The sequence below is a fragment of the Ostrea edulis genome, chromosome 7 (genome assembly GCF_947568905.1).
Source record: "Ostrea edulis chromosome 7, xbOstEdul1.1, whole genome shotgun sequence".
Taxonomy (NCBI): domain Eukaryota; kingdom Metazoa; phylum Mollusca; class Bivalvia; order Ostreida; family Ostreidae; genus Ostrea; species Ostrea edulis.
In genome coordinates, this window is record NC_079170.1 from 53,515,018 (window position 1) to 53,527,913 (window position 12,896).

General features: G+C 35.3%; 1 protein-coding gene across 1 annotated transcript; it reads left to right on the forward strand.

Annotated features, from left to right (window-relative positions):
• The first annotated feature begins 4,138 nt into the window (after positions 1-4,138).
• On the forward strand, positions 4,139-11,701 carry LOC125653339 (traB domain-containing protein-like). Its single transcript, XM_048882776.2, has 8 exons — positions 4,139-4,232; positions 5,341-5,502; positions 7,223-7,375; positions 7,620-7,718; positions 8,153-8,298; positions 8,476-8,636; positions 10,287-10,386; positions 11,512-11,701. The coding sequence occupies exons 1-8, from the start codon at positions 4,212-4,214 to the stop codon at positions 11,642-11,644; spliced, it is 975 nt and encodes a 324-aa protein (XP_048738733.2). The 5' UTR covers positions 4,139-4,211; the 3' UTR covers positions 11,645-11,701.
• Positions 11,702-12,896: the final 1,195 nt, after the last annotated feature.

The window sequence follows — 12,896 nt, forward strand, 5'->3', positions numbered from 1 at the left end:
TGAGGGTGATACATGGTTCCAATATTTTTCAGATCTTACTTCTGTCTCAGACAATATACGGAAAAAACTAGATACTCTTGAGGAAAAGCTAAAGTAATGGAACATAATAATTTCAGTTTTTTCCCTGATAGACAAGAAAATTACAAAAGCAGAATTACAAGAAGCATTTTCTAAACTTAAATCCAAGAAAGCTCCTGGATTAGATAATATTTCTAATGAAATACTTAAAGCATCACAGCACTTCATCAATCCTTTTTTGCTGAATCTTTTTAATGCTGTGTTTACAGCTGGAGAATACCCCTCAAAATGGTCAGAAAGCTTTATTTGTCTTCTTTTCAAATCTGAAGATCCAAAATAAGCCAGAAAATTACAGAGGCATAGCTATTAACAACAGTATTGGAAAAGTGTTTAACTTAATAATGCACCACAGACTTGACAACTTCTTGCTGGAGAATGATATCATTCATAAATCACAGATAGGTTTCTCTAAGAAATCTCGCATTTCAGATGATATTTGTGTGTTGAAATGTTTGATTAACAAATATCTAAAGGCTGGTGATAAGAAATTATATGCCTGCTTTGTTGATTTTCGCAAGGCATTTGATAAAGTCATTCATGTTGGCATTATGTATAAACTACAATCATATGATATCAGCGGGTATTTTTACAGAATTCTTAAATCTATGTATAAAAACGACCGATTGTGTGTGAAAATAAATGATAAAAGGACAGATTTTTTCACATCTAGGTTTGGAGTTAGACAAAGTGATGTCCTTAGCCCATCTTTATTTAAACTCTTTATAAATGACCTCCCAAGTATTCTAGATGACAGTTCTGTTCCTGTTACTCTAGATAATGAAAAGATTTCATTCTGTATGCCGATGACCTTGTACTATTATCCAATACCAAGTCAGATCTCCAACATAAACTAAATATCCTTCATGATTACTGTAGTGAATGGTGTCTAGAAGTAAACATTAAAAAAAAAACAAAAGCAATAATTTTCAACAACTCGGGTAGACTACTAAAGGAAAAATTTTGTCTTGATAATGATACTATAGAATGTGTAAAACACTACAAATATTTGGGTTTAACTCTTGAAAGCAATGGAACGTTTATTGAAGCAAAGAAACAGTTATATCAAAAACGCTTAAAGGCATGCTTCAAATTTTACAGAGATGTAAAAACTGCTAATCCCTCTATAAAAAGTTTTTTTTACATATATTTGATCATTGTATTAAACCCATAGTATTGTATGGTTGTGAGAACTGGAGCATTATTAATGTTACCCCAAAAAGAAGAAACCTCGCACTTTTTTATATATTCAAAGAGGGGGAGGTGGAAAAGCTAAATATGAAATTCTGTAAATATATTATGGCGGTGTCTAAAACTTGTACAAATATAGGGATCTATTCTGAACTGGACAGGTACCTATTATATATTGATATGCTAAAGCAAACATTTATGTACTGGTATAGACTAGAACACTCAACTTCAAACCTATTACAGACTGCTTTCAATGAGTGCAGGTCTAACACCATTAACAGTGACTGGTATTCTAGTATATCATTCTACAGTGAAAAACTAAATATCAATTTGCCCCACTGCAAAAAATTATGTGAAAATAAATTTAAATTGTACATAAAAAAGCAACTGCGTAACAATTTCTCAAACTTTTGGGAAAATATCTGTACCAGTTATATGCAAGGATTTGGAAAATTAAGTACATACTTCCAGTACAAAAGGTTGTTCAATTTCGAAAAATACCTGAATTTAAAAACTCGAGACAATCGGGTAATTCTCACTAAATTCAGAATTAGTAATCATTATCTACGGATAGAAACAGGCAGATATGAAAGAAAAATTGATAACCATGGTAAATATGAAATTCTTCCTAGATGTGAAAGAGTCTGTCAACACTGTATCTCAAGTTCAACAGAGGATGAATTGCATTTTCTACTTGAATGTCCACTATATAATAATCCTAGAGGAGAATTTTTTAATAAGATATTTAAAACCTTTCCAAACCTAGTACTGCTTAACAATACTGATCTGTTTACATGGATTATGTCAAATGAAGATCCTGAGTTTGCTGTTTTATTATGCCAATATTTAATTGTGAATTTCAATACAAGAAAACGACATACATGTACAATATAGTTATGTGCATGTATAAGATGCAAGTTGATAACTGCAACATAGTTACTATGCTTGTACTATATGAATATGTGTTTTGTGTGTTTATTATGCATTGATAGATGTGATGGCTAACTCTCTGTTCATCATGCAGTGCAGTTGTCTTTGTTTTCCTTTGGCATGTGCTTCTGTGATTTTGGACTTTGTCAATGTACATCATTATGCTCCTCTTGATGCCCAAATTGGTTGAATAAATATTCTAATTCTAAATGGAGACATCACCATTGCCGGTGAAGGACTGCAAGTTTAGGCCTATGCTCGGCGCTTACGGCCTTTGAGCAGGGATCGAGGGATCTTTATCGTATCACACCTACTGTGACACGGGGCCTTGGTTTTTGCGGTCTCATCCGAAGGACTGCCCCATTAAGTCCCCTCTTACAACAAGCAAGGGGTATTGAGGACCTATTCTAACCCGGATATATATGGGATTATTCCTTAGGGAGTTATGAGATTGGTCACTGTTCGTTATCTTCACCTTTTCATTGATGACTCGGGAACCCGAAGGAAGAAGCGCATCCTGGGAGGACTGAGGTTGGTCATGGTCATTGATGTTCCCCTCCGCTTAGAACTACTCATAGGGCTAACATAAAATGTGTTTCCCCAAGGCACCATCCCTTTAAAGCTGATGGCTCTTGTGTTGGCGCATCCTGATCCACCTCACCGAGACAAATAACCTGCTCGCCCAATATAACTGGCCGCGTTGGCTCAAAACAACACTCTACTTGACCTATACAGGCAAGCTCTCCCAACCTGGATTTATCAGTGAAATCTCCAAATCATTCCTGGGCTGAGGCCTGAGGAACAGTTACCTACATTCCCAGGACACTCCGCTTGCTGATGAGCCACAAAGAGTAACCTGTCGCGATCAACATGTCCAGCCACTCGCAACATCTTATCGGTTATTTACTCTTCAGCTGTGCCAACTGGGTCTCTGCCCTTAGGATTCTCTCTTCCTGCGACAGTTTACTTCTCTCTGTCCCTAGTTTAAAGCTGCACTGCGACTACATGTGTGATTTTAGGTCGTACAACTGGGCTATCCCATGCTATCCCCTTACCTCCACAATACATTAGGATGGGTAGTAAACCCCTCGAATCAGTCATTCCGGTCAATTTTAAGTCTCCCTGTGGTCCTGTATTCCATTCTTGGGTGCCCGTCAAGTAACCCCACATGAAGTCGCCCCGAATTACCCCTGCCAGCCTTTCATCCAGCATCTCTTACCGGGGTACCCGCCAAGCTCCCCGCCTTATCCCCGGGATGTACCCGTCACCTAGCCATGTCTGACTACCTCGAGGAGAATACAACGCCATTGCAATTTCTGTCTAACCACAAACCAGAATCAAGAAGACAGTGCATCAACTTATAATACTGATTAACCAATGAATTACTCCATTTTCCATTTTCAACATGTCCCCTGTCCCGAGTTTACATTAACTGGTCTTGGGAGCTGTCACAATAGGGGACCAGTTAAGAGAAAAGCAGGGTTGTGATTTAAACCGGGACAGGGGCATGTTGAAAATGAATTAATTGCAAGTAAGTTTTGATTTCCTTGTGGTGGTTTTGTGCATTGCTGTTAAATATTTGAAAACAAGTTGCCTATTGCGTAAATCCAGGCACATCTGAGTCGAAACGTCGGTCGAAGCATAAATCGTCACCGACTCCGGCAATTACACGTTTTCCAGAATCAAAATATGAATGCTTGCGAAGAGAAGTCGATGAAGGCTATGCTTCTCGACTTCTCTAAAGAGAATACGTGGGACATGTGTCCCGGACTACATTAACACCCACCCGTAATTTATTCAGATTGAACAGTTGTGAATTTTTCTTTTAAATTTGAAAGGTTATTCATTTTACCTTTCATTATCAAAATATATTCCATGTGCCTTTCCATAATTTTATACTTTCAACACTTTTCTTTAAAATGCAAATAAATCGGGCTCGGTATGCTGTAAATATTTTACAAAATTGTATGTCAAGTTGCCGTTTTTGCGTTTAGGTTACCAGCTGTTAAACATTAATGTTTTGGGGAAAATCTAAGGTATCTGTACAATACACACTATTCTTATTTGTTATTCTTTTCATGCATTGAATAGAAAAGTTGTTAACTATACCGTAATGATCTATGTCATTGAGTATGTTTGTGCACACAGAGTAAATTCGAAAGGTAACACACTAACCGGTCCTTGACGGTACGTAGAATCACCGAAATTACCGCTAATCACTGAAATTACCAAAGAAATTACCGCTAATCACTGAAGTTACCAAAGAAATGATCGAAATTACCGCTAATCACTGAAATTACCAAAGAAATTACCGCTAATCACTGAAATTACCGAAATCACTAATTAAGGAGCTAAAATACCTTAGTAAGAATGATCTAACTGTGTCTCGGAACACACCCTCATCGTAGGACAGTATCATTTTAACAATAGAACATTAATTTATCTAAAATTACCTCAGTATATGTTTATCTATATGTCATCTAGTCACACATCAAATTTCACATAAATGACTGGTAATGATAGACTTAGAGGAGGCTGTGGACATAAAACCGACTATCGTGAAGCGTAAATACTGTGTAACCATTGTGAAATTCTATGTGACTCATTTTATTGCATATATTATTTTAATAAGACTGAAAAAAGCAAAACAACAAACCTTGATCTTCATGAATATTTTTTTAAATGAAATTCAGAAAAGCAAGCCAAACTTTATATAATCATATTTTAATTCCGTTATACAGTAAGCCATTGAACATGAAATGAAAACAAATTAAGATATTGCAACAAGAATCATTCAGTTAGAATTCAACGACAGTGAACTAAAAATCTACAGATAGTTATTTGATAATGTACAGAGTTTTGTAAAGGGATATATCTCAGATTTACACTTCACAATAGTCGGTTTTCATGGCCACCACTCCTTTAAATTGTTACCAATCTTCATTCAATTTCATGTGTGACTAAATGACTTATAGATCAAAATAAACTGTTGTAATTTGGGCCCTTTATTGGTAATTTCCGTCATTTCTTTAGTAATGTTGATGATGAGCAGTGATTTTATGCACCTGGTTGTTGATAGATAATTGAAACCCTTTCAACTCAATCTACGCTCAGATACGGTTTTAAATGGATTTTCATTTGTAGGCGCAGACAACAGACCAGACTATGTCTAGTACTACTCCGAGAATTCCGGAATCAACAGCTCTGTTTCAGAACTGTGAAGTTTTGACCACGGAATGGGGAAGCAGAGTCTATCTACTGGGTACCAATGGGTTCTGCAAAAAATGTCTGCTTAATATTTCAAAGGTATCTAATAGTTGTAAAAAAAAAAATATAAAATTAAAAAATATCCATATAAATTATAGTGAAAATCTTTAAAAATCTTATGCTGATTTGACATATGATATGGATTTTAACATGTAATATTCCTATATTTTATGTACTTGAAAGTATAAATAATAAAATGTTTTTCTTTGGTTTGTTAAACAGGAGGTAAAGGTCCCAAACATTACAGAAAAAAATTGCATAATCCGCTAGTGTGAGAATAAAATATCTAACGCGAGTTGTGCATTTTTTCTGCAGTGTTTACCACCTTCATTTACAATCCAAAGAAACTTTTTTATCATATATTATTAGTCACATTATACTCCTTATCATGAGATAAATAAAGTCTGACAGAGTTTATTTCATGAGTCATAATAACTGCAGCTCAGTTTTTGTATCCAGTAGGCTGAGTGTTGCATCTAAAGGGGTTTCATTGTTGTCCACTTGTCTAACTATCGGACACTCTCTAGAGTATGTTGTAGCTATCATGATTATTGCATCACAGTGTGTCCATCTGTTTGTCTGGTTTTTTGTCCATCACAGAATTCCGTAACTGAGAAATAGGACTTTAATATTGGAATATGTACTTGTGTCAATTACATGTAATATGCACCATGACAGCTGATGTCATAGTTATGTATAGATGTTCATTTATTGAACATATATTTTGTTTATATTAGCACCCAACTTGTAAACTGATAGAGTATGTTCTTGTTTAATGTCCTATGAATGAGATTTCAGGATGTGAAATGAGAAGACACTGATAGTTATGAGTTATAAATTGCCATTCTAGTAGATTGTAAAAGCCATGTTCTATATAGCACTAACTAACAGGTGAAAAAGTTGTCATTTGGATTATCTCCTATGGTAGACCATCCAAATCAAATGCCATGCATGTAGATTCAAATTGAAACCGAAATTAGATATCGGATATCACTAGTTACAACTACATTGAAAATGGAGAAAAGAGTCACAAAATATCGGTTAGTATTTGTTTGTTACTAGTGCATAGAGGGTTATATAAGAAAGCAGTACATGTAGGTATCAGGGCTAGAGTAACACCAGACAGCTTTTTCTCACATTATCACCAGTGTGAGATCGACTTTACCCATGTGAGACAGCCATGTGAGATTTTTCTGTCTCACACTGCTGCGACGTCATTTGATTGTGACGTCATATATTTTCTATGATTTACGTTACACGGTGAAGATTTACGTTACACGGTGAAGCAAAAATATTTTGCATTGTTATCTTTAAATTTTAATGTATATAGCTTTCTGTTGGACAACCTGGGGTTTTTTAGTTTACACTTACAGTGTAAACCATTTTCGGATACGCTCTTTCTGCCTATCTAATTAGTTTTTGCATCGAGGTTCAAATGAGGATTTTGATAATTTAGAATTTTCTCAAAGCTCCTAAATTTATGCACTAAACTGTAGGTAAAATGTGAGAAAAATAATCCTTCATTATTAACTCGTGTGGGGTAGGGAAATTCCACCTCTGGAACAAGATTCGCTGTCTAGGACTCGGCAAAGCCTCGTCCTAGACTGCGAATCTTGTCCCCTCGGTGGAATTTCCCTATCCCACACTCGTACTAATAAAGGATTCTATTAGTCTCTCTCTCTCTCTCTCTCTCTCTCTCTCTCTCTCTCTCTCTCTCTCTCTTGTTGTCAATTTTTCAAGATTCCTGCTTTTTATACAGGTTATCCAACAGCTTCAGCCCAGTGTTGTTTCCTTGCAATGCTGCTCTACCAGATTAGATGACATAAAGTTAAATGAGGAGGATGCTCTTAGGAAACTTCAGATATCTTCAGTGTCTCTTTATCTGAGGATGTTATTGACAACACTGCTTGGTGTAAGTCACAATAACATTTTTATTGATTTCTTGTTAAAACAATGAGAGAGAGCATATTCGAATTTATGTTAAAATTTATTTTCATATGCATGCAATTTCATTGATAGTCCTGACAATTCTGTGTCTTTGTATGTCAATTTATTCCAGGTAATGTTTATCATTAGTGTTCATTTTATCAGAGCCATTGATTAAATAATTCTATATAAGAGTGTTGAAATGTAACTAGTTGTACATTTTTCTACAGAATGGACTTGTCTCAGCCTTGCTCTTCAAACAAACAGTGTTGAATTCCCAGCAGTCAGGACTGGCATCAGAGGCAGATTTCAGACGAGCTTTGACAGAGGTAAATCTTCTAGGTCAAAGTCATTGTTAGAAATTAGATATTACCGTGACAACTTAGGGAGAGTTGTATAATAGTATTACAGGGTTATGATCAAATTGATCAAACAGTTTCATGCTACTGGTTATTATAATAATAATAATATGTACAAAAGCTTACACATCAGTCCAATGTAATATAAACAGGAACATCTCTATAGCAGTATAGGTGTGGCCAGTATTGTTTTCTGTATAAGCGAAACCGTTACCCTATTTAGATAAAAAAAAAATATGAACTATTAAATATGTCTGTAACAGATTGTTTATGTTTGTTGGATAATCACCAATGAATTAATTAAATGGTGCAGCAGACAACAAATTCCATTAGGGATAATATCCAAACTTGTATACCGGTACTGGGCATATCGATTTCTCTATTTTGTCGTCTCCTTAAAACAGGTGAAGAAGATTCCAAATTGTAAACTTCATCTGGCAGATATACCAGTGGAAGTACTAGAGGAGAAGTCCTGGGGTGTTCCTGGTGTGAGGGAGAAGTTAACCTATGCCAGGAGATTGTATGAAAAACAGCAAAAACAACAAAGCAGGTGAGTATCATTATTTTTCAGGATTACTCAGAAAGGAAAGCATGCATGGACATTTGTACAGCTGTACATTTGATGTTTTTTTAATTCTGAATTCAATAAAGGTGCCTTTTTAGCATGTGTACATGAATGATGAGAAAGTATCAAACTAAAATGCAGACATTACATGCAATTTTCCAGCCCTGAGGATGAACATGATAGGGAGTCTGACAAAGAGTATAGACAGTGTGAAATAGAGAGGGAATTCAGTTCCTTACCAGCATTCAAAAGAATCTTCATCAGTGACAGAAACAGATATCTAACTTACTCACTGAAGAAGGCTGCAGAGCCTACTCCAGCAGGTCAGTGGTCGCGGTCCATCAAGCTCTGTAGGATTGGGAGATGCACAGTAAAATATGAGCATAACAAGGGGTTATTCCTGTCTTGCCAATATTTCAATTTTTTTTACGTTTTCTTACTCATCAGTGTGGTTTTTATACACCCTCATGATTATCTGGTAACCGTCTGTTTTATCATCTGCACTATTAATGTTACCTGAACTCGGATTAGTGGAGAGAGTAAAGAAAATAGATAATAAAAATTTCATTTTGTACAAATTTAAATGTATTGAAAATTAATGATTCACAGATTGCTTAATCATTTTGATATTTGTCTGTATTTTGGACAATGAGAGATATTTTTCAATCGTCAAGTGTCAGACAAACTTAAGGTTAATTTGTTTTGATATTAGCTTGATTCATCAAGAAATAATAAATGGACATTTAATAACCGTAGGGAATCTTATTTTCTTGTTAGTTTTCATTCATTGTCAGCATGTTTGTTTTAACCATGTTAAATCAAAGTGCTACAGCTGAACTTGTTCCTGAATCTAAAAAAAATTAAAATTTTGACTACAGTATCATTAAATTACAAAAAGGAGTCTCTCATTGCAGTAAAAGATGTACAGCATTGCTCACACACAATCTTTAGATACTCTATTCCAACTTACAATGTTTGTACCTAGGATCTGATTTAAATTTGTTATCAGCTTTACAATACCATGAAAGTAATTATGATGGTAATTACTCTAAATGATAATGACTGATCAGGGTTGGCAAAAAAGTGGTCAATATGAGTATTGACCGGGCCGGTAGTCAATATTGGTCAATACTGGTTAAAACCGGTCAATACTGGTCGATTGAAGATTATTTGGTCATTATAGTCTGTGTTATTTATTTTAAATGTTTAAGTGACCATTATGGTAAATAGAAATACTGTAATTCATAACATGCACTATCAGTTTATAATAATGTGCAAATGACTCTGTTGAATTGGGGAAGATGTAAAAGTTTCTGTTCAAATTTCTTAGTTTAACAAGAAATACCTATAAGTATTGTTTCATCAATCTTCATTTTTAACTGTTGAATAAACATTTGAGGGGGTGGGTTGGTGATGTTTTCATAACAATAACAGGCACACTGGTCATCTCTGGTCCCAGCCTATGCTTATTTTAAAACACCTGTCAACTCTGCTTCCTGTGCTCAGGTAATGACCAGCTACCTTTTATTCTTAATCTGTCCAGGTACATGTTTTAAGAGGTCTGTCTCCAATTGTCAAACTATGCTATACAATGTAGTACTGTGACCCTCTGGTAGGTACTGAAGATATTGCAGTCAGTTTCAGCAAACCAAATATATTAAACTTATGAAATTACATTTGATTATCTAATGAAAAATATTAATCAACAATTGATCCATATAATGAAAAGACTTAATTTATCTTTATCTTTGCAAGAAATGTACAAAAATAGGAAAATGGACAGTTTAAATCACAATTGACCAGTATTGACCACTTGGGGAGTATTGACCGTGACGGTTAAAACCCGGGGGTGGTTTTAACCGCCCAACCCTGATATGATGAGGTGTTGGTATTAAACCTTTACTTTTAAAGCTTGAATTTTTTTCATATATTTTGATAATTTTACAATAATTTGATAGTAAATTTTTCTTCAGATAAAACACCAGTTGTGTTAGGAATAGTGCGAAATGAACATGTGGAAGGAATTAAAGCTAACTGGGACACGGTAGATCTAGATGCAGACAAACTAGCAACGTAAGTACATAGAAGATCCCAATCCAGACAAACTAGCAATGTCAGTACATAGAAGATCCCAATCCAGACAAACTAGCAATGTAAGTACATAGAAGATCCCAATCCAGACAAACTAGCAATGTAAGTACATAGAAGATCCCAATCCAGACAAACTAGCAATGTAAGTACATAGAAGATCCCATTCCAGACAAACTAGCAATGTAAGTACATAGAAGATCCCAATCCAGACAAACTAGCAATGTAAGTACATAGAAGATCCCAATCCAGACAAACTAGCAATGTAAGTACATAGAAGATCCCAATCCAGACAAATTAGCAATGTAAGTACATAGAAGATCCCAATCCAGACAAACTAGCAACGTAAGTACATAGAAGATCCCAATCCAGACAAACTAGTAATGTAAGTACATAGAAGATCCCAATCCAGACAAACTAGCAATGTACATGTAAGTACATTGAAGGTCCCAATCCAGACAGACTAGCAATGTAAGTACATTGAAGGTCCCAATCCAATCAGATAATCTTTGATGAAAGAATTTTGCTGGAAAATTGAGTACATGTGTTTAAGTCAGACTTTAGATTAGGCCAACCATGATAAATTTTAAATTTTACTGTAACTTTGTCTTAAGTTATATAAGAGGGGATGAAAATGTAAACAAACAAAATTTCAAAACACTGCAGTCTAATACGTGCATCTTTGTAGTGTGTATCCAACTATACATCTTCAGAAGCCAAGAGTCTGACTTGCTGTCACTCTAATATACCCTTAGGCAGATCTAGTCCCATTTTATATGGCACCCCCACCACCACCACACACACACCTATAGTGCTTTTCACAAAAGATCTTACGATAAATAATCATCGTAAGAGAAAATGTACGATTTTTTTCCCTTTTCACAAAGAAACTTACATATATTTAAAACTTTCCAAACCTACGTACATGGTTGATGTAAAATGAAGAATTCATTTAAGTCTTATGTAGTGGATAGATTATCAGTATATTAGATAACAGTGGAGTTTTGAATCTGCTGCAATCAGTTAATACTACTTTATCAGTTATCACCAATAACAAATAACACTTTTTATTACAAAGTCATAATGCACTGTTGTACACTTTGTTTCCAGTTTAGAGAAGAATTATGCGCTGTACGAAGGCTTGAAGTATGGTGCTGTGATAATGACAATCACCTTTTTTTATACAAGAAGACTGCGCAATAGAAAAGCCTGGGACAATTATTTCAATGTAAAAAGACGCTAACATGATCTCTTAAAATTTTCATACAACATATTATAGTAAATAAATGTATTCATAATATATTTTGATTTCATTTTATTTTTATTTAAGAAACTATATTTGCTGTATCTGTTTGTAAAGTTACTTTCACTGTAATCCATATAGTACTAACTACCTGCAAATTCATGTACCAGACTTATCCGGGTTAGAATAGGTCCTCAGTACCCCTTGCTTGTCGTAGAAGGCGACTAAATAGGGCGGTCCTTCGGATGAGACCGCAAAAACCGAGGCCCCGTGTGTCACAGCAGGTGTGGCATGATAAAGATCCCTCCTTGCTCAAAGGCCATAAGCGCCGAGCATAGGCCGAAATTTTGCAGGCCTTCACCGGCAATGGTGACGTCTCCATATGAGTGAAATATTCTCGAGAGTGACGTTAAACAATATTCAATCAATCAATCATATAGCTATGTCTTATACTGTAGACTTCAGCCAAGGGAGATTAGAATTGTGTAGACTCAATTCAAGGGAGATTAGAATTGTGTAGACTCAATTCAAGGGAGATTAGAATTGTGTAGACTCAATTCAAGGGAGATTAGAATTCTGTGTAGACTCAATCCAAGGGAGATTAGAATTCTGTGTAGACTTGATCCAAGGGAAATATTTTTCTTCTACACATTTACCCAATATGTTGTTATTGTGCTCCAAACCTGGTACTATTTGCCGATATTTTAAACTACTTCGATATTCCATCTGAAATATTTAATGTATTTTTATAAACCAGAGAAGTGTGTGACTGAAAAGGATAAAACTTGAATTACCAATATTGAAATACATTCAAAGAAACCACAGATATAGCCATTTCCTTACTAGCATTCCGTTCTCTCAACAGAGGGAACATTATGCAACATACTTATTTATACCATTACCTACTACCCATCTGGGGCATACGCTGACCACAATATTTCTCCAGGCCCCTCTATCATGTGCAGTTTGTTTTAGTTCTTTCCACATTTTTAGCCGAGTTGGAACGAAGTTGAACTCGGCTATTGGTTTGGTGATGCGGGCGGTTGGCCGTCAACAATTGGTTTCCAGATGATAACTCGAAAAGTTTACAATCTAATCAAATGAAACTTTGAAATATTGTTGGGTACCAGGTAAGGAAGACCCCTATTGATTTTGGAGAAAAATTGTCAAAGGTCAAGGTCACAGTGACCGAAAATAAAATGAAAATTTAAGAAAAATTTGGTTTCCGGATGATAACTCAGAAAGTTTAAAT